At 39.9% G+C, this 23,503-nt stretch overlaps 1 protein-coding gene across 1 annotated transcript in view; it reads right to left on the reverse strand.

Moving 5' to 3' along the window:
• The window catches only part of Atxn10 (ataxin 10), a 134,637-nt gene that overhangs the window by 59,827 nt on the left and 51,307 nt on the right, over positions 1-23,503 (reverse strand). Inside the window, exons 7-9 of the mRNA XM_021630875.2 lie at positions 23,172-23,337; positions 17,123-17,231; positions 15,441-15,610 (exon numbers count right to left, since the gene is read on the reverse strand). Coding sequence (XP_021486550.1) covers positions 15,441-15,610; positions 17,123-17,231; positions 23,172-23,337 — 445 coding nt within the window. The remainder of the gene's footprint in view (positions 1-15,440; positions 15,611-17,122; positions 17,232-23,171; positions 23,338-23,503) is intronic.

Genomic DNA, 23,503 nt, shown 5'->3' on the forward strand with positions numbered 1-23,503 from the left:
GGCTGGAACTCAAAAAGACAGAAACTGCAGGAGGGACCGCAGAACAGTAGTGCTCACTGGCTTGTTCTCCAGGCTCATTTCAGGCACCTTTCATTCAGCCCAGGCCCACCTGCCTGGGGATGGCACTGCCAAGTGGGCTGAGCCTTTCTGCATCAATCAGCAATCATGGAAATACCTCACAGAAACACTCATACGCCAATCTGATGGAGACAACTCCACGTACAGGGTCCTTCTATGCAGGAGTGTCCAGATGACAACCAATATCAGCCATTACACGCACTAATGTTTTTTAAATGTATTTTATGATGTGAATGTATATGCTTGCATGTCTGCCATTGGAAATACGTTTTAAAGGTCAGAGGGCAACTTGCTAGAGTCTGGTGTTGCCTTCCACATCAGGTGGGTTGAACTCAGGCCATCAGGCTTGTGTAATTAGCCACTGAACCATTTTGCAGACTGATATTCTATATTTTATCTCCCCAAATGCCTAGAAATGTCAAGATTAAAAACAACTATATTTTTTCCCTCGCTGTCTCCAAGTTCTTAACAAATCATCCCCCTACTCCCCACTTAGGAGTACCTTTGCCTGGAGTCCCAAGAGGCAAAAGGAGAATTTGAATTCAGGTCAGGATGCCCAATGATTCCTGCTACTACAGGAACCAGCTGCTCCACATGGAAAGGGGGGCAACATGGGAGTTGTGGGGCTGCAAACACTGACCACTCATAGTTTAAAACCAACTAGTGCCAAAACTTCTGTTTATTTCCTTTGAGGATGAGGGAAAGCAGAGGGTACTGTCAAGGTTTCCAGGGCTGAAATCACAGCAGGTGAGGAGCGCGCCCTCCCCTCCCCAATCCTGTGGCCTGCCTGGCCTACTAGTCAGACTTTTCCTGTCAACACCCTTCAACCACAGCCCAACTCAGCCTTCCCCAAGCCTTCCTCCTCCACAGCCCCTCTGGCTGTTTGTCCCAGGCTGCAGCTGTACTCACAACTGTGTGGAGGAGGCCCAGTTGTCCTGGAGGACATTGGCTTCCCCTGCTTCCACTCCTCAGGTAGACCTCTTCCTGCCCTCTCAGGCACAGACAGTGTGGGATTAAAAAAAAAAAATGAATCTTAGCTCGGATGCCTCCTCTGTCCCCAATTCTGTAGACTAGTGACTTAATTTCCTCTTGGATTTTTCCAGCAGGTAAATTCTGCATTGTCACTAGTCATGATACTAAGCAAATAATGATGAGTCATTCCCAGAAATTAGTCTCACATTAAACCAATTATTCAAATGCCCAAGAGTAGCATGCGCTAAGTGGAGTTTGTGCAAGGATTTGTAATGTCTGATGTGCAAGAAATACAACCAATTCAACGACAACAAAAAAGGACAATCGCCTCCCACCCCTGCCCCAACACACTAAACCGTGAGAGGTTCCAACCACACTGTTGGCCACAACTCTCAGAGGGTCCTGAAATGCCGCTGCCTGAGTCAGAAAATTTCAAACAAAGACTGGAACTAGCCTTAGGAAGCCCATGTCATTCTTTAGCGATTTTCTTTCTGTGTTCATCTTAGTTCATTTGCTTTAAATGGTTAAAAACAAGTACATTCTGCTTGTGTGAATGTGTTAATATATATAATTTCTTTTAATCAACATTTATTTTTGGATACAGCAGGGTGTCAAGACTGCACTCAACATTAATTAATTTAAAATAGTCTGGAAGACCAAGGGAATCTATACTTAATTTATAAAAGCCACTATAATTCCTATACGTATCTACATGCACCTGCAGCTATAAATCAAATCTGTGATCATACCATAGAAAACAAAAAAAGGAAAGTTCTGGCTAAATACATGCCCCACAGTTTCTAAGCTGCCGCCGTACCAAGGGCGGGCAGACAAGGCAACTGAGAATATGTTAAAAGCCAATCTGCCTAGAGCCTTATGTACTCCACTACCGACTGTAAGAGACCAGCTGATGCTATTGACTTTCAGTTTGGAAGTAATTAACCTTTCTAAGACCTTGACTAAGGCTCAGCTTTTAATTTTTCCAATCTAATAACACTTTTCCAGGAAAAAAGAACACAGAACTTCCAGATACATATAAATTATTATTGCTGGTAGGATAATGAGAGTTACAGGGTATTTGGTTATTATGGCAACGATTGCCCCCTACACTTCCATTTGGGAATGACTGGAGAGGTGAAGGCAGTGAGCAAGTGGAAGGGACAGAGAACACAACAACAAGCACTGCCCCTCCATTCCCCGTTCCTCTCCCAACCATCTGGATCAGAGTTTATCAAGAAAAGACTAGAAATGCTTTTACACAAATACATAAAAGAATTACTAAGGCTTGAAATTTTTCTCATCAGGGTATGTCGTCATTTTTATACAAATTTGAACTAAAAGAAATAAAAGCTTAACAATGGAAGGTATAAGGTGGTGATGAGAACATTGATGAGATGGTAAATGCCACCAGGCCTTTGCTTACATGAATGAGCAGCTCTGCTCTAGATTTTACCAGCACTGTGCAGGCACAAAGAGGTTGACAGGATACTTACATTTGGTGCTACATATAGCAGCAAACGAGCATTTTTCTTTATAGAGTCTGGCACCAAGAATTCCTGGATACCAGAAAACTGGCTTAAAAGAGAAAGCTAGTCAATCCATGTTGTGGGGAAAGAATATGGAAGCTCACAAGTGGAGAAGAAACTTGCACAGACCCCAGCTTCTGCACTATTGGTTATCTATCCTTCATGGATGCTGCCTGATCAAGAGCCAGTGACAGCGGTGGACAAAGCACAGGACTGAGGGAAGATAACCCCCAACCACTGAGGTAGTAAGGTGATGGTTCCTATATGTTGAATTGAGAAAAGCCAAATGGCATAGTGGAATTCAGGCTTGTGAGGATCACAGGCTAAAGAAAGCAGTGTTATAACTACTGGAGTATACACAAAGACACTCATATAAGGTAGTCACTGGTGTTATTGTATTAATGATCTTTAGTCCTCACAGCAAGCATGAGATCAGGAAAATTACCTTTAATTACTAGATGAAGTAAGACTCAAAATTTAAACATGTGGTGAAAGGTTGCCTAATGAGAGAGACAGAGAGAGAGAGACAGACAGACAGACAGAGAGAATAGAGAGAACAAAAAACTCAACTGGAATTTTAACTAGTTTTTCTCTCTAAAATTGAGTTTCCATGCACTTGTGCTAAAAAAAAAAAAAAAATAAGAGTATAATACAAGAAGCAGGCAGTCAAGGGAAGGTTCAGAGAAAACATTGCTCACTGCTACTCTCTGTAGCTCCTGGGAGATTGGCGGGATATGCTTTTTTCCTTAACCCTTCGAAGGGTTAGGTCGATGTGGGTGTTTGCATCTTCCTCAGAAACCAAAAATAAAAACACAGAGTAGGAAATGAGAACCAGGATCCAACTGGGATACAATCTGCAGAAGAGGTTTCTGCATTGCTTAGGGAGTAGCTCAAAGGTAGGTAGGTGTTCTTCAGTAGGACAGTGACAAGGAAGAATAAAATTCTACAGCTCAAAGGCTGACATTTCATGAATAACTCTCAACCACTCTTTCAACAGGGCTGTAGTTTACTCAGACATTTGCAGAACGAAAGAAGACAATTGCCACTAGTTAAAATTGGCAAAAGGTGGATGGACTCTCTATGACCTCAGGAGTTGGAGACAAAAGCAAAGCACAGTGAAGACAAGCTTACAAGACAGGAACCATGGGTCCTCCATGTTTAAACAAACCAATCCCACGGGACAGAAACAAATTAAAAACCCACAAGTCACTAAGAGAAAGTCTGCTGAAGAGATAGGAAAGAGAAGAGAAGGATGGTAAAAGAGACATAAAAAAAAAGAAGAAAAGAAAAAGGAAAAAAAAAACAGTGTACAGAGGTCTAAGAGAATATCAGTCTTTAAGGGCAAATAAAATTGTCTTAAATAACTAAAAGCAAACGTACTCAGGTAGTGCAATGAAATTCATCTTAAAAACTTCACAAGAAGGTTCAGAAATGAGATCTCTGATAGTCTACAACGGCTACTACAACTGTCCTCAGACAAATGCTGAGGCCAGCCTCACACACATCCTCACTCCCCATCAGAAAGGCCAGCCCACAGCAGGCTGCCCCTCCCCTGGTTCCCCCATTTCAGTTCACACAGGCACAGGCTTTTCTTGAACTCAGTGGAGCCTCCCTGGCACACAGTGCAGCCACTCCTAGACTCAGGCTAGTCTCAGAAACTCACTTACATGGCAAGGTTTTACAGTTTTACATCTGTCTCCCCTGTGCACATGAATTCCTCAAGAGGGCACTGTGCCAAATCCATTTCTACATTCTCACTGTCTAGAACACCAGCTGGTGCAGAGCAGATGGCAAATACATAGTTGAACTAAACTACAAGTTTCTACCATGATGACAGAACAGCATGGCAGTTCCTATCTGAAATGGCTTTATTCCAACTGCTACATAGCAGCAATATAGATTTCAGCTCTACATTACAGCATGGGAGACTCAATGCCACTCTTCCACTAGAATATGATGGGTATGAAATTAAATTCTAAGAAAATAAGATAAGCAATGAGCTTTTAAAGGAAGGGGTGTCAGATAATTACTTCAAGACTGATTTTTTTTTATGTTTATAAGAATGTAACTCTGATCCTTTGCTGCCAGGAAAAGCAAACAACTAACCATGCCAAAGAATGACACTGTTTTAGATGTATGACAGGCAATTCCATCTTTTTTATTCCCTCAGAAATAGAAGGAGCTAGTTTAACACTTGAAATAAAAACTTTCTTATTTGTCCAAACTAATGAAGGCTACAGAGATAGAAAGAAAATTTACAATGTCAAAAGTACTTGGCTTTTCATTCGAGTCTGACAAGTAGTAGAAATGTGAAAGGCTCACTCATTCACCAAAAGCTAACATGCCCAAACCAGATCCCCTGCCAACAGAAGGTAAATACAAATCCTACTCCTTTGCAGTAGAAAAAAAGAAATTCAACACACTGCAGGAACAACCTTATTTTTGTCTGCTTGCTTCTGCCTCTCTTTTACACTGACAAATTGACATGTACTCAAGAATGTCCCCAGTCACTTTGATATGAGCTTTTAATTATTTTTGCTAGTAAAATTCTCCAGATCATATGCTATTGTTTTACTCTTAATTTTTTTTCTATACAAGCTGAACTGAAACTCTGTTAAACCCCCAGATACTGGTTGAGAAAGGTAAGGACATGTGCATAGACTATGAAAGTGGAGCAAAGAAAGAAAGAATAGCTATGGACACCAAGAACTGCCATTTTCTTCCTATCAGGGACCAACAGGACCTCTAGATCCATGCTTATTTGGGCACGTATGCACGCACGCGCATGTGTGTCTTTGTGCATGCTGAATAACTCTGGTCCTATTAACTTCCAGGTGCTGCAAGAAAAAACAAAACATGCTAAAAATGAATACTGTCGCACATGCACATGTGGAGGCTGGAAGTTAACATCAGAGGTCCTCAACCATGCTCCACCTTGTTTTCCGAGACAAGTTTTCTCACTGAATCTGGAGCTCAGCAGTTTGACTCAACTGGAAGTAGGGCTATCATGAAGAAACCACAAAGCATGGACCCCTGGCATGCAGTAGCAATAGCAACAGATGGCTCATGCTCCTGTAAGTGCCCCTTTTAAATAAGGTCATGCCCCTCCCATAGAAGTACAAGCTGATTCCTCCTATAACAAAACAGAAAAGATCCTCAATGCTTTAATTTTTTGGCAGTACTAGGGATTGAACTTAGGACCCTGTACAGGGTAGGAAGATGTTCTACCACTGAGCTACAACTGCAGCCCTCTTCTATGCCTTAAAAAAAAAAAAAAAAAAGTACAGCTGCAACAAACTAAATCTCTATATGTATCCTCAAGATAGGAATTTTAATTTCACTTTCTGTAGCAGGAACTGTAAGTTCAAGAAACTAATGGTGACAGCTTGATTTATGAATTCTGACATATTTCTTGAACTCGGATTACATTACAGAGAAGTGGAATTCTAAGCAAGCCAGATCTTGTCTATGCACTCAATCATCAAATCAATAAGCAGTGATTCTATGCAACTTGCTTCTGACCAAGGAGACACACACGGTGTAACCAAGAGGACACAGACCTAGTTGAAAGCTCCCCTAGGGCTGGTGGCTCATTGGCAAGGGCACCTGCTTGCACCTGATGAACTAAATTTGAAGAACCCACATAGGGAAAGAAGAGACCTGATTCCCGCAAGCTGACCTCTGACTACCACACGGACACACATTAAATAAATGCATGGCGGGGGGGGGGGGTGTCCTTCTATACTCTCAGAGCTGTCCTAGAACAGATTTGGAAATAGATATAGAAAATATGTCACCTCTTTAGTGGACAATGCCAAGAAAATATTGAACTAAAAAAAGCATTGTGGTAGACCTGACAAGGAAAAAAATCAGTATTCTTGTCCTAAAGAAAGTTCTTACATGCTTTCACTACTTCCTCAAAGAATCCCCATCTAGAAAGGCAAGGGTATCAAGATTATTTCACACATAGTAAACTCCATGACATGCTATCTACGAATGTCTATTTAAATACATATATTTGAGGGTCAAGCAACATGGCTCAGTGGGTAAAAGAACTTGCCACCAAACCTAAGATCCTAAGTTCAAAACCCACAACTCATATAGTAAAAGGAAAGAACCAACTTCTGCAAGTTGTCCAACTTCCACAGTCACATCATAACATGCATACACACATACACACACACACACACACACACACACACCACCCACTCCCATCCAGAAACAAACATACTAAAACTTTTTTAAAGTATATAGTTGGGAGATGATGAAATGAACTAGATCTGTTCAGCCATAGCCTGAAAGGGAGGCTCACGTCCAATGCAGTGTCTAGGTAGCCTGCTGGAACGATCACATGCAATCTTTCCAACCCAAAAGGAAGTAGGACTTTCTCCACTTGAAGCAAAGAAGCTGAAAGAAGAACTAACAGTCAGTAGATGGTGGACTAAGAAACCAGTGTGTGTTTGCTTAATTTTAGTCATGTCTGCCCTACTGCAAGGGCAGCAATGACGGAAGAAAAATAGCAGGAGAACACAGCTTACTTTGTAGCACCAAGAAACCAGCCACCGTGAAGAGACTGAGCCCCGAGGAGATGGACAAACACATAGCATGACTTGGAAAAGAAGTGTGCATACATTTACAGTCCAGTAACCCATCACCTGTAAAGAATGATCAGCTCAAGACCCATGAGAAGACTGCATACAATAAAATTCTCAGCATTATTACCCATATAGAAACACTTCTTTTTTAAATGAAAGAACAATCAATAAGCAGAAGCCAGGAAAAAGGTGTGGGATTGTTAGCAGAGCTGGAAACAGATCTAGCCTGTTGTGGTAAAAGTGAGCGGTAATCAAAATTTTCATGTATCTCTTTGGCTGGTGGTTAACCTATACACACCAAAGACAAGTAAAAGCAAAACATAAGTACATGTATGTTGGCAGACACACCATGAAATATCCACCACACACAGAAACCAACTGCATATGCAGAGTAAGGTAGAAAAGCAAAAACATCAAGAAAGGGCACAGTGGAGTATAATCTGCTTCTAGCTGACCTTAAGTTTACAGAGGTTTACAAAGTTCCTTGTAAGGAGCTCTAAAAGTGCAACTTAGGAACATATGGATGAGAAGAGTTCACATAATGCTAGTACAGAGCACAAATATAGAAAGCAGCCCTTCTTGTAGCAGGCAGTAAGGACTCTGGCACCCTTGCCGATGCTATAGCAGCTCAATGGAAGACACTAGCACATGCTAATCAAGTCTTTATTTCTTCACCTAACAAGTATTCCATATGAGTAGTTACTAACTCTAAGAAAAACAACCTCAATGAAACAATTGGGACACCGAAAAAGCCATATAAATGTGTCTCCAGCTTCACGATCCACTAAGCAAATGCCCTGCTTGAAATCATGCTACTCAGGAGAGAATCGTACAGGACTGGCCTGCCAACCTGCTCTAGATGTGAGAAACTCAAAGGCTTGCCACACTGCACACAAAAAAGACACTAAGCTGAACAAAACAAAAGGGCATACATTAAGTCAGAATGCACTAAAATATTCCAAATAGTGCTGATAAGATGGCTCAGTGGGTAAATTTGCTTCCCACCATGCCGGACAACCTGAATTCAATCCTCAGGACCTATTTTACGGAAGGACAGGACACACACAGTGACACATGTGCCCCCAAAAAACATACACTAACTAAGCAAGCTAATGAATCCCAAACATAAAAGACTTTCAGAAAATTATACCAGAATTCAGAATTTAAAGAAATTTTAATTTTCATGTGCAAAGTTGTTTCTTTTGTCTAGTCTTTGCTTACAAATGACTCCTTCAGCCAGAAAATAGTGTTTTATTTACTTTGTATCTTCAGGACCTAAAACTACACCCTGTACAGACAACAACTTTTTAAAGATTCATTTTATTTATAACTATACACATGTGAGTGTTGAGGAGGCCAGAAGGAGATGTCAAAATCCCCCTACAGCTGAAGTTGCAGGCAGATGTGAACCATCTGACATGGGTGCTGGGAACAGAGACTTTCAGGTGCTACTACAGGAACAGTGCACTCCTAACTGCCAAGCATTTCTGTGCAGCCCCTACAACAAGTATTTTAAGATAAACTGTTACAGGCCAACTCTGATACTATATAATTCAGAGGTAGAGGGTTTGTCTACTTTATACAAGGCCTTGTGTTTGAGCACGAGCAACAACAACAACAAAAAAGAAAATATAATAGGGAGGACACATTCTAAAAATTATTTAATGTGGATTGGTGTTTTTGCTTGTATGTATGTTTGTATGAGGGTGTTGGATCCCTTGGAACTGGAATTACAGACAGTTGTGAGCTGCCATGTGGGTGCTGGGAATTGAACCTGGGTCCTCTGGAAGAGCAGCCAGTGCTCCTGACCCCTGAGCCATCCCTCCAGCATGAGGACACTTTAAAAGAACCATTATGGGGAGGAAGGGGATCAGCAAAAGGAATAAAGGGGATGGAGGGTGACAATGGATAAAGGGGATGAATAAGAACAAAGTAAAATAACATGTATATATGAAAACACTTTGAAACCTATCACACTGTATAATAACCAATTTTTAATTAAAAATTTATAAAAGATAAAATTCATAAAAGATAAAATTTCATTTAAGAATTATCAGGCACAATTTTTAAAGGCATAACACAATGAGCAAAATAAGATGACAAATGTGCTTTTCATGGCCACCGATGTTTAAGAACCACTTTCCTAAGGGACAGTTCTGGACAAAAGGGCTATGAGTTGCACCTTCCTCACACACTGAACCTCACACAGAACTGAGTTGTCTTCAAATGAACTAATACCTGCAATGAAAGCTTTGTGTGCACACATGTCAACACAGGGACCACCAGGCACCAGCACTAAGGCTGTGGATTTCTACAAGGAGGAGGGAGAGGAGGACAGAAAGATGGAAGAAGTGGCCCACACTGCCAGGGAGCCTTCAGCAGAATGCACCCTGCAAGAAACAAGTGTAAGTATCACTTACACTTAGTCAATGCCATTTTTCTTTGGGGACACAAGAAAGTAGATAAACTGGTTCAACTTCCCAGATATTTCAAATAACACACTTAGCTTTAAGAAATGAAAACCATTTTTTTCTTCAAATAAGGCATTTACTTAGAGAAGCTACAACAACAGTGAAAAATAGAAGAATGGGGAAGAGAGAGAGTAAACCATACATTCCACATCCTAGCAAAGAAGTCAGAGAATGGTTTATGTTTACAGCATTAATATCCATGTGCTTCTTACAATGGAAACCCAAACAGAATTGCTCTCCATCTCATCCACCTGGGTTTAAAAGTAAACTAATCATTATAGCTGTAGCAAAGAAATGTTATATGAGTGGAGCACAGAAGACAGAATGAAGGGGAAGTCAGTAGGATTAGGAACACCTCAGTCATGATTTGGCAGGGAAGTCTAGACGCCTTTACAGTTCAGGAAGCAACCTGATCATCAGTTCCACACAAGGATAAGCTCAAGACCCATGCAAGGGCTGGGTTCAATAAATTTCTGAGCAGGTTGTCCAAAGGTGCAAAAACAAAGGAAGAAGATCTCCCATTCCCATAACTCCATGTCCTGGTAGTCTACATTTGCTCAGAAAGAACTATTCTGGACTGGCCACACAAGAATATAAGGCAACCTTTTCAGGTCCTCTCTGGCAGGCCTCTGTAACAGACTTGTGGAATAATAGTGCTAGTGCACATATGTTAGCCCCTACCGACAATCAGAACACACAACACCCAGTTGGCATTCAAAATGAATCAAATTTCAGCTAAATTAAATCACACAGGAACCTCCCTAAGCCTTGGTTTCTCCATTTAGAAACTGATGCTGACAAATTTTCTTTCAGTCTTTTTCATAGAGGAATCATAGACTCTAGTGACCCAATGCAGACGCAAAAGACAGGAAACTCCAAAGGACACAGAAGAAGGGCCTTACCCAGTTGCTGGATGCTGCATTCCAATGAATGAAGCTACATGACAAGCAGAAATATGGTAGGGCTCAAAAGGCTTCTGGGCAGATTTCAGAGGAACTAAGTGCTGTGTAAAGAGTCTACCAAAGTTCCCATTGTGCTCAGTGGTCAGAGGTAAGATCCCAGATGTCCCTTATAGAACACAATCCACTAAGCAAAACAACTGCATTTTTCACAAGCTGTGCCTGCCTGCTTGCACAAGCCCTCACAGAGGTCACTAGGGGGAAAATGATTTCCCCACCCTCAAAAAGGAGACTCTTCTCCCTCCTGTGTCTCCCAGCCCTCTGTATGAAATTCTGTCCTGACTGTAAGTAGCTTTTGGATCATATAAGCTGGGAAAGCTTAATCGAGGAGAACTCCGTCTATGAGGCTATAGGGAAGCCATTATCCACACTAGGTTGAGATTTTCAGGTGCTACTATCTCAGAGTCCCCCAATATTATTAATAGTCTCTAACAAACGCACTGATTCCCCAGAGTGAACTTTGGTAGAATCAAACTTTGGTGTGTTCTTGGGAACCTGTAGGGAGGAAACAGCTGTTTCCCCAAGAAAGAAATTCTCACAACATTCCTAGAATGGAACCTTCTCAGGAGGCAAATTATTATCAATCAAAGAAAGGCCCTGAAGGTTAAGGAAAAGTCCCCTAGAGTTTCCTAACTGAACCCAAAAGGGGTTGAGAAGTTCTAGTTGGATGGCCTATGGGCTGATTATCTTCAGGAAGTCTACTCTAAACCTTTCCCTCCAAGCTTACTGTAACGAGAATTTCCAAATAAGAGGTATCAGAGTGCAGGAGAACAGGCACAGACCTGGGGAGTCACGGGAAAACCAACCTAAATTCTACTCTGGGTTCTGCCAGCATACCACTGGAGAGCCTCTCCTTTCACATCCCTAACAAAACCTGCTCTGCTAGGCTGCTGCAAAGGTTAAAGCTGACAATGCCTATAGGAAGGCATGATGCAGCAACACAGACACTAAACAAATAAATCATCCATTCCTTTTTTTCTTTTGGTGAGATGAGACAAATCCCCCCTACCCTGGATCTTTATTTAGTCTTGGAAATATAAAGTCAAATTTATCTGTAGTCTCCAATTTGCATAGAAGTCAAACAAACCACCTAAACACACACTGGGAATTAGTGACTCACATATAAAGAACTATTACCCAAACATCCAGTTCCCCAGAGCTGTAACAAAAGTTTGTGAAAGCTACTGAACTTTATCCCTTGCTGGGACAATAAGAAAGGAAAATGCATTTTTACTATCCAACTGAAGTCAGGATTGAGCTACAAGAATAAAAATGTTTTGAGAGCACTGAAAAAGCAAGCACGGGGGAGAAGGGTGTGTTCCCCAGAGGTAACACTTTCAGGTTTGAACCCTTTGTCAGCACAGGAAAGATGCTGGGATAGAGGCATTCATTCTTACACTCAAATGAATCCTTCATGATCTCTAGACTGTTTTCTCTATTAGAGACCACACCAGCAACTTCCTGTGGACCCTATGGTCCTCTGCACAGCACTGGGGTGCATTCTACATTTACTTAGGGTGCAACCTGTTCCTGACTCTTATGAGCTATTTCATAAGTTACCTAAGAGTTACTACATCATATTCCTGTAAGAGGCCAACCCAAACTAGCAACAAAGCAATCACTGAACTCAAGGAACTCAGCTCTGGTGTGCTCCTAAAGAAAAGTAGTTTTGGTTATTAAAAAAGTAAAGTGTTTTATTCTCTATCAATTTTCTTTTACAAAAAATCACTCCAGCAAGTTTCTAAGAAGGAATCAGTAGTCTTAGCTACATGTCTGCTCAATGAGGAAGAATATCCAGATTGCACACACACTGGACAAAACCGGTCTCATTCTTCCCATAATTGATTGCCATATAACAAATTGTGCCCAACTGCGATATAGTACAAAGACCTGCTGTATTTTCAGTCTTTTCTCCTATCTTTTCTAGGCTATAGAATCAAGCACACATACTTCCCTACCAGCTCTGTGGTATTGTTAAGAATTCATAAACCTTTTAATATCAGATGCTACATCTTTTCATTTCTAAAATTTCTACTTTGTTCTATCTTTCATTCCTATTTCTTTCTGTCTTTTCATTCATATAATGCACACTGTCAATTCACTGTTACAACTGCTCCTTTAAAATCCTTGGCAGCATCTTTGTGATTTGCAGTCAGCTTCTTTTGATTAACAGTTCTTTTAACAACGGAGTACGTTTTCCTGTAGGTCAGGTGATTTTGTGTTGGATCCTAGACACTATATGAACTATGCTGTGGAAACTCTTAATTACATTATATTCCTCTAAAGCGGGCTATTTTTTGTTTGTTTGCTTTAGTGAACACTTATTTTATTTGACTTAAATGTAAACCCTGTAGACTGGCGATTTAGATTTTAATAACTATTTTGTCCACAGCTTACCTGCCTGGAGCATGCCAAGTTTGTACAGGATTCAAATATGAGCAAAATTTTAGGGAATTGGTGCATAGAACCTGGTGCTTGCTTGTACCTTTTTGGAATTCCCTCCTTACTTTCAATATTTGCCCCCAAACTGTTTTTGGGTTTTAAAATTTACATTTATTGCGAAAAAGGGAAGAAGGAGAAGATGGGGGTGGTTGGAATATGTCACAGCACTTGTATAGAGGCCAGGGGAAAACTTCTATCTACCATGTGGAACATAAGGATTGAACTTTGGTCTTCAGGCTTGGTGGTAAGTGCCTTTACCCACTGAGGCAATTTGCCGCTTTGTTCCTGGTTTTTTTTTTTTTGGGGGGGGGGGGATTGTTTGTTTGTTTGTTTGATTTTTGTTTTGCTTTGTTTGCCCTTTTCAAACTAGAAAACATGGCAGGCAGATTTTCTGTATGTTACATTCTGTATGGACATTTTCTGTATGGACATTTCTGTATGTCCCATTCCCTTCTAGTATCAACTTCACTCCAGAATCTATGAATTTGTGCCATAATTTGAGTGTCTTTGCAAGACTGCCTTCATCCACAGTTTACAACTCTTAAAGCCAATAGCAGCATCCTACACTACTAACAGAAGGAGAACCTACAAAAGTTTTTCCTAAATTCACTTTTTCTCTCAATACTATGATCCATAATTGAGAAAAGGCTTTGCCTGGGTCAGCAGTCATGTAAAGAACCCAGGCTACATATGCTTCCAAGATGGCTTTCTGCAAGTGTGTCTGACTAGTCCCACTCGTTCATTGCAGTTTCCAGGGCCTTTGTAAATGGTCTCACCAAGTCACAGCAAGGTGTTCTCATGGAATCAGGACTTCTTACATCATAACTAGCTTCTAAAAAGCATGCAACTAGGCCACAAAAACTATGCCACAAATGATACAGACTCATTCCTATCACATGTTACTGTTCAAAGCTGCCATGTGGGCTGGAGAAACTCAAGAGAATGGAGAACAGACACCTTGATAGACATGTGGTAAAATGACAATATATACACAGTAACAAAAAATTACAGATGTCTTACAAAATATAATCCGTAACAGATTTAATATTTAAACAAGCAAAACAAGCACTGCTCAGAGTAAATCCAAGTAAAACGAAGAACCCCTAGCTCCAGCTAGGCATGGTGGCACATGTCTTTAATATCAGTGTTCAGGAGGCAGAGGCAGGCAGATCTCTTGAGCTCAAGGCAAGCCTGGTTTAAATACCAAGTTCCAGGACAGCCAGATCTACACAGAAAAGTCCTATCTGGGGGATGGAGTGTGTGTGTGTTAATTCACTGTGAAGCGTGTGATGGAATCATCATGCAACTCTTTTATCGATATCAAGATTATGTTTTTAGTATTCTCAGTTCTACAATGTACAGTACAAAGGAGAGAACAAAAGAGGTTCTAAAGGTGGCCCCTCATGTTAATAAGTACATATCCATTCAAAACACCTAGTTTAAAAGACTCAGGTCACAGCACTATTCACCCGTCAATGTAGGATGCATAAGCCAAGGATTTTTCTTACAGTAATAGCCAGGTTTGTTTGTTCGTGTTTGTTTCATTCATTCACTGAGACAGGGTCTTGCTGTCCTTGAAGTAGTGAGCCACCTGGCTGGTCCTTCCTAAGGTAGGGAAAACAGGTGTCTGGCTCCATGTTTCTGAAAAGCCTATTACTAGAAAAATTTACAAACTTGTTAAAAAAAATGTGTGTGTGTGTGTGTATATATATATATATATATATATATATATATATATATTCCCCCCCTCTGATTTGTTTCTGAGACCAGATCTCACTATGCAGCTCTGGATGGCCTGGAACTTGCTATGACTAGGCCAGCCTACACAGAGATGCACTTGCCTCCAAGCCTGGCTTGTTTTTGCTTTTATTTTATTGATTGTTCCATGAATCATAATAGAATGCTTAAATAAACATACTTCAAGCAAACTCTGCTAATTTATAAGAAAGGAGAGTGCCTCAAATACATTCAGGACAAAGACAATGCAAGAACTACAAAAACACAGACTTTAAAGCAAAATAATGTTACATAGAGGGCTAGCCAGATAGCTCAGCAGATAAAAAGCACTTGTTGCACAGCCTCTCAACTTAAGCTTGATTTAAGGAATGGACAGTAAAGGGAGAAAAGGAGAGAACCAACTTCACATGCATGCACTGGCAAACATATGACTACACTGTTTCACACTCATACATCTAACACACACACCCCACTAAAATAAAAAGTAAAAAAAAAAAAAAAAGATCAAGTATGACATATTGTGCTTATTTGAAGAAAAATAAGATGTCGCATACTATTTTATATTACATATTAACCTATAGATATTCTTTTCAATCAATTTTCTCAGAACTCACATAAGGTTTCACTGCTCTCCACACATACACGAAGAAATAATCTTACTTTGTCTTGATTTTCTTTATTCTTGTAACACAGATTTCCAATCAGTCGGATGAGATGAGACTTAAACCCTTCAGCCATGTGTTCAATGTCACCCTCGGCTTTTAGAGTGCCAGAGGGACTAAAGATGTTCGTGGTGTCTTTTCCAACTACATGAATCACTCGTAAAACATCTAGAGCAGAAAGGTAGAGATTCACTTTCCATAAGAAACTAGTACAGCATCTAAGTCTTCCATAAAAAAACCCATTGGATTAAAATAAAGTAAATGAGCACCAAACCCTCCTTCAATAATTACTCGTGTGTGGGGCACAGCTTGGCGGCAGAGCCCTTGCCCAGCTTGCATCAGTCTTTCTTCAGCACCACCAGAGGTAAAATAGCCGTAACAACTGACAGCTTCTTTGCTTTCATATTAATTTTTTTAAAGACCCAGTTTGAAGGAGGCTGATCATAACAATTAGCCTCACTTGGACTTATCCACAAAGGAAAATTAGCTAAAATTTTGCAACTTTTTTTTCTCACAAAATGATTTTCAATTTCCATTTATTTATGCAAAAGCTAATGTGACAGTCAGGTAAGCGTAAATCACTAGAGGTTTCAGTAATGATTTACGGCTTTCTCAGTGGCCAAATTACCAGATTCAGGCATGGATTAACATTAGCTATAACCATAAGAAATCATATTGCTATATTCTATGAATACCCCAAGCAGCCTATGGAAACAGACAATCTTCCAGGAGTTATACATTTTTCCATATTATTTCATTGAACCCTCTGAACAAACCTTTTAAATGCAGACATCATTTTCACAATTTTATATGAAGCAATCAGACCAGAGAAGTAGTAACAGCAGAGATAGGATGGCAATCCATATTTTTCCAGGCTTCATAACAATTCCTTGTTTGGTAACTTACTCTGATTATCATTAAAAGTACTGCATTCAAAATAGAACTCTTCAACGTGGTGGTAGCACATGCCTTTAACCTGAACACTTGGGAGGCAGAGACAGGTGTATCTCTCTGAGTTCTAGGTCAGCCTGGTCTACAGAGTGAGTCTAGGACAGCCAGGGCTACACAGAAAAACCCTGTCTCTAAAAATTAAAAAGCAAAACAAACAGAACTCTGGGATATACCTCCTAGTGCCTTCTACAGATCCCTGCTAGCTCAACTGTACTTGTACAAATAATGACACCTGTCTTGTATATTGACATCCAAAAAGACAGCAATGCTTCAAATAATGGCTTCCTAATTATTAAGGATCTCTTCTTACAAGATTAAATCTATAATGTGAGTCAAACACTATCCTTTGTTCTCAGAAGTATAATGAAAAAAAAAATATCTATTACTTAAAGCATAATAAAACTTAAGGAAATCACCCTTATCACCTGTGAATCCCTATCATCAGTTTCATCAAAAACATTCCTATGAGGTGAGGGGCCTGCAGAGGGGCCTGACTAGTCACCATACTACAAAGCAGGACCCAACCTCCACAGATGCAAAGGAACAACAGTTGCTTGAGCAACCTGAGCTGTTATCATTACATCACAATTCCATTCAAAGAATCTCAAGAAAACATTTCAAAGAATCTCAAGTGAAAACACCAAAAATAAGGGCTTGTGTTTGAATTTATACTCAAGAGCATGCCAAAGTCTTCTTAACTAAAAGCACGATGTGTGCTGTTTCACTCACCGATCACTCGTTCCATTAAGCCAGGAAAAACTTGTAGGTAGCCGAGAAGCTCAGTGTTGGATGTCATTTCACACAAGACGTCCAGGAGCCGAATTGTAACCAGGGCTTCCTAAAAAGATAAGGAAACCTCCTTGCTAGGAATCAGAGTTTTAACTTTGTTATAACTAACAATGAGAGAATAAATGCTATGCTACACATCTGCAGAGAAAAACAGGAGTGTTTAAATGTTCTTGAATGATCACTAACAGCTGCAACAAGAGGGCAAGACTACATGTCATTATGTGTCTTCTTGGAGAAAAGAAAAGAGTCAGAAAAGCTCTTATTGAAGCAGAAATACCTTCCAACAGTGGGATAAATGCTCAAAATTACAAGCTACACATAACACTTATGCAAATACTTTCTTTTTTAAGCATTCTCAGTATGAAAGTTCCTCTCTAGAGATGCAAACATTCCACAAAACACATTAACTTCTTGTCCACAAAAATCCTGTAAAGTCCTGATCTAAAAAAACACTAACTTTAAGAACTTACATTATTTCTGGGTAAATCTAAGACTGTATGCAATGTGCAGGTAGGATGGAAAACATAAGAACAGAAAACATGACCAGGAAACCACCACATGCCAACATTCCAATATATTTTTCAAATATATAATCTTTACAGGTATTAAAGCATCCTTTTTCAAGTATACTCTATTTGACAAAACACACTAACACCTACAAATTAGATCATAAAGATAAAATTCTTCAACAAAGAAAACTTTTTTGATAATACTATTCTTTATATTCTTCAGAAAAAATTAAGATAAGTCTTTAATATAGCTTCCTACAAATCTCAAATAATATCAAGAAATAACAAATTTCAATGCCTTAGTCTTCAAAGCTTTCACTTGCTAACAAGAGGAAGGAGGGATAAAAAAAAAAAAGATTCGATTCTAAGTCTGAAGTCAGTATCATGGGTAACCCATTAACTCAGCTGGGCTTCAGCACTCTGTCCTGTTGAGTGTTGACAGCCCAGACTATGTCTTCTAGACAACAAGTCTACTGGAGAAACAACAGGCTGATTCTGCACAGGGCACAGTGCTTTGTTCTGTCTTTTTAATTTGTTTTCTGTAGACATAAAATTTAATGTTATACTGAACATTCCTGGACAAATAACTGTTCTCCAACTGTTGGGTAAAAAATATGTACATTAAAGTCAATTTAGCAGTATTTTGAATGGTACACTAGAAGACTGTTTATAACACTTTGCAAGTTTTTTTTTAAAGATGTATTTTATTTTTAATTATATGCATGTGTTTCAGTATGGGTTTGTGCACATGAGAGTGAGTTCCCAGGGAGGCCAAAAGAGGTCTCTTTCTCATTGGTCTACAGCTCACTAAGTAGTGTAGCTTTTATGGGCCATGAGCTCCAGGGCTTGCCTGTTTCTGCCTCCTCAGTGCTGGGATTACAAGAGTACACCACTACACCTGGCTTTTTCACATGAGTTCTGGGGATCAAATTCAGGTCCGAAAGCTATGGCAACCACTCCACTGTCTTGAGTTATCTCCATAGCCCTATCTTTACTCTTCGTTTTTAACTCGTTAATTATGGACATGTATGTGTCTGTGTGGGTTTTTTTTTACTCAGGTCCCTACAGAGGCCAGGAGCACTGAACTAAATTTAGGTCTCCTGAAAAAATATTAGAGGTTATAACTACTGAACCATTTCTCCAGCCCTTAAGAAAATCATTTTTAAGTGATAATGCTAAAATAATGCTGGCTTTATTAATACAAGAAATTTAATGACTAATATGGGGAATATGTTAGGTTTCTGTCAGTAACAGAGTGTAGAAGAAAAAAAAAACTGTCTAAATAGTGAAACTTTATTCAACTTTTGAAAAACCTACAGTAGGGCCAGGACTTGGTAGGTTGAGGTGCTTGCTCCCAAAGCTTACAACCTAAACTCAATCCCTGAAATCAACATGTTGGAAGGAGAGAACCGATTCCCCCAAACTGTCCTGTAACCTTCTCACTCCTGCAGGCACATACACATACACTACCAGACCTTACAGCACCAAATAAATAAATCAATAAGTAAATGATTACAAAGTTCTTGAAAGGCTAAATTTCTTTAAAATAAAAAAACAGTACACACCAGTATTCAAATGAAAGGAGATACAAGACATATCTGGAAAGTTAAGCTAAGGAACAGTCCATACATCACTATGAAAAGGAGACAAAGCAACTTAAGGTGCAAATACACCATGAAAGCTTTAGTTCAGGAACAAAACATGACACAAATAGCTCTGTAGAAAAGAGGTGGGGGCTGGGAAAACCAGGAACCTCTTAACTTTGTTTCACTGACATCAGCTAAAGAACTGTTTACAGAAAAGTGAAATATGAGCAAAGTGCCCAAATATGATCCTTATCGGTCTGTGCAATCACAGATACCATTCTTACTCATTCCACGAGCTCATATGAATTGCTACTGCAAAAAGCTGCTTAGTTTGAGGCTGCAAACACTTAAGTGAATACAAACCCTTTCCAACTAAGGGAAATTTTCAACGTGCACAGGAATCAGGAAATATAAACCTTTCAGAGGAAACGCGAGGATCAGAACAAGTAACTAAGATTCAGTAAACTTAAGCTTAAAAACTTACGATAGTCCAAAATGGACTAAATAGTAACAAAACCTGGAAATAGGAACATAAACTACACCAGAAGATGAGTGTGACCACCTGAACATGCAGCTACTTCTCCAAAGAGGCATATGAAGAAAGCCTCAGTATTTTCAAACGACACAGTCCAAAAACCTCGAAAAACACAGCTATTTTTAGTCATAGTCTTCTGAAAACTTTATTAGTTGTCTTAAGTATCTTGTGTGTCCAAGAAATCACTGACGGCTTGCTGGTCAGTGGCTGAGGGAAAGGAAGGCAGAACCCTGATGTGCATTCAAAAACTTCTGTAGTGATTCTGGCAACCAAAAACCAGCCAGCCTATAAAGGTTCAGCTATGAACAGCAGACTCCCAGAAGTTAACATCTTAAGCTCCAGCATACAGCTTGAGAGCATGGTATGCTGGAATATTGGTTCAAGAGTCTTCAAGTCTACTGTAGCCTTCTATCCCCATTCCTAGCTCAAAGTATATTATGCAAATTAGCATCTTCCTCCTCCCTTACAGAAACTACTATTTGAAAGAAAAATATAAATTTTTCTACATAAAAATATTAGAGGCTGAGGAGATGGCTCAGTGTGTGAGAACATAAGTACTGCAAGCATGAAGACCATCGTTTGAAACCTTGGTACCAAGTTAAAAAAAAAAAAAAAATTACAAGTGGCTGGAACCACAGCCCTGGTGGGCAGGGACAGGTAGATCCAGAGAGATCTGTGGCTGGTTAGCCTAGCCAAAAAGGCAAGCTACTAGTTCAATAAGAGACCCTGTTTCATGACAGTAAGATGGAGAACAATAAAGAAGACACCTGACATCCTGAACTGTCTTCTTCATACACATCCATGAACATATACATACCCCCATGCATGCAACACAAACAATACATGCACACACCAGAGAGACAGAGAAGGAGGGAAACAGAGGGGGAGGGGCACGCACAGGTCTATCTCACTATAATACTATAAAATTACTTTAAACACAAGTCTTGTGAACAATTTAAAGACAGCTGTGATTTAACGAATATTGAAATATTTTGGTTTTTTTGTTTTGTTTTGTTTATTTGGTTTTGGGTTTTTTTGTTTTTTTTTTTTTTTTGTGTGTGTGTTTCCTAGAAACTTAATTTTTAAAACATGTTTTTAAAGCACACCTTTTAGTGGAAAGTTTTGGTGTCTTTAAAAACTCAGTTATGTTATGTAAACACGTTTTTGTTTTAATCCCCAGTGTGGGATATGGGGCTGATTGAGATTGCCCACAGCAGCAAACTATTTGCCTTGTGTGGGCTCTAAGAGGGGCTCTTTCCCAGGTGCAGGTAGTTTAAATCTGAGGACACTGGAGAGAGAAATAAATGCCAGGGCCCAGAGAGTGTTGGGGGGGTCTCTGAGAAAGAAGGATGCTGCTGCCTCCCCCTGCTGCTCCTGGTTGCTACTGTTGCAGCTTGACAAGAAATTGGAGATATCCGGAAAGGAAGACTGGACTTATCCCAAGGAACCCAACAACACTAAACAGCAGGAGGTAACCAAGATAGCAACGTCCCCTCTCTCCACTAACCTTTCTCTCCTACCTGATATTGGAAGGGACTGGGATACAAAAGGGAGGCAGAGGCATCGGGAACATAAATAAAATAGTTTTTTGTTTTTTTTTTTAAATATGCCTACAACAACTCCCTACTCCCCCTGCTGGGAACAAAAGCAACTGTCTCCAAAAGGGTAAATCAACGCTGAAATTTCCTACTTTCTTTTACAGAAAGAGAACTGTTGTCTAAATGAAGACAACTAAAGACAAAAGCCAAGTGTCCTTGAATCCAAGCACAAAGAGGGCAGTGGACTCTCAGGCCAAACTATCACAAACATGACATCAATTACATTAAAAGTGAAGAAATTGTCAGAATCACACATATCTCTCCAGGGCACCCTATGGTCTATTGTCTGCTTCTCTGCACACCTTTTCATGCTGAGTGAGTGTCCACTGTGAAGTCCAAGCTCTCCTACCTTGTCTTAAGCTACTGCCAACAGCATTCCAGCATGAGTCACTAAAATGAATTTAAATTCTGCGTCACTGAGGTACGGTTTATATGCAATACATACCTTTAAGTGTACAAAACAGTGTATCAAAGTACACAGCTATGAATAACATTTTAAAATGTTTCCTTGTGTCCCTGTGGAATTACTCTCATCCCTGACTTAAGTCCCAGCTAACATGTGACCTGTTTATTCTCTGTCGTTATGCATGCTTTTAACCTACTACTAAGCCTCACAGAAATGCAGCCCAGCCTAGTTTAGTTCGACTGCTCACATGCTGCTTTGGGACTGCATTTTGTGCTGTTCAAGAGGTGCTTTTATTTTGCTACTGAGCAGTTTCCAAGCGAGAACAACGCTGACTTTAAATCAAAGGGAAGGGCAAAGAAATAGGTACAAGCAGAGTTTTTCCAGTGAAAATGTGGGGATAGAATTACCGCCAACTAGCTTCAGTAGCCTTTAGTAGAGAAAGGGTCGATAAAGGAGAGAGATTGTGATGTGGTTAACCAATAGGGATGGGGTTAGGAAGGCCCTACCCTGAGTGGGGGAAATAAACCTCTTAAAGATAGCTCAGAAACATATATTGAAAAGTTATTTGTTTTTTAATATTTTAAGATTTATTTTTTATATGTATATTTCACCTGCCTGGTACCCTCAGAGTCCAAGAGGGTGTTACACCTCCTAGAACTAGAGTAACAGAAGGTTGTGAACTGCCAGGTAGGCATTGGGAACCTAACTCAGGTCCTTTGCAAGAGCAGCAAAAGAGTATGGACCCATATAAAGATGTAACTATGTAACGTGGGCCACAGCAATGTGTACAATGAATAAAAGTAGAAACCATCCACATGTGTAATTACAGGGCTGACCCCATCCACTCACTCATTCAGAATGTGCGCTAACTGCACACTATGTTTATACCACTATCACCATTACCACACTTCTGGTCAACAATGGAACTGTTAAGGAGTCTTTAACACATGTCTGTGGACCTGTGCCTAACTCAAAGTATCAACCAAAATTACTTTTCAAGTCATTAACTTGGAAAAAACAAGGGCATGGTTTCCCCTTATTTGTAGTTTCTAAATTCTCTAATAAAACCACCTATCACTCAGAGAGTGTGCCTAAAACCTTTCAAGAGGGGTTGGAGAGCTCTCCCAAAAGACCCAGGTTCATTTCCTACACTCATATAGGGTGGCCTACAAATATCTATAACTCTAGCTTCAGGGCATCTGACTCCTTTTTTTTAGTCTCCACAAGCAATAAAACACATACATAAATAAAAACAAATCTTTAAAACCTTTTAAGAAAGAAACCCCACAGAGGACTTGATGGAACTAGAAAACTTTTCTGTTCTCCCCCTCCAGTCCTGAGATTGGTCTCCTTACCTTATCCTCAGTGTGAGGTTCTGAAATCAACTTTACCACATTCCTACACTGATCCACAAATGAGTTTGCAATCAACTCAGCATGGCGCAAGAATATAGAGATGTCATCCTTTGTCAGCTGCTCATCGCCCACTATCTTGGCTATCATAATGTCTAACAGTGTAACCCTGTAAAACAAAAGAGTTCTACGTGAGTACGTAACACTTGCACTGGGCAATACCAAGAATGACTTCTGAAGGGCATCTTAAGAGTTATTTTCACTTTAAATTTTTTAACTTTATTTTTAATATCTACCTAGGAAAAGCTTTATTAATAGAGCTAATTGTCAATTGC

The sequence above is a fragment of the Meriones unguiculatus genome, chromosome 8 (assembly GCF_030254825.1).
Source record: "Meriones unguiculatus strain TT.TT164.6M chromosome 8, Bangor_MerUng_6.1, whole genome shotgun sequence".
In the NCBI taxonomy this organism is placed as follows: domain Eukaryota; kingdom Metazoa; phylum Chordata; class Mammalia; order Rodentia; family Muridae; genus Meriones; species Meriones unguiculatus.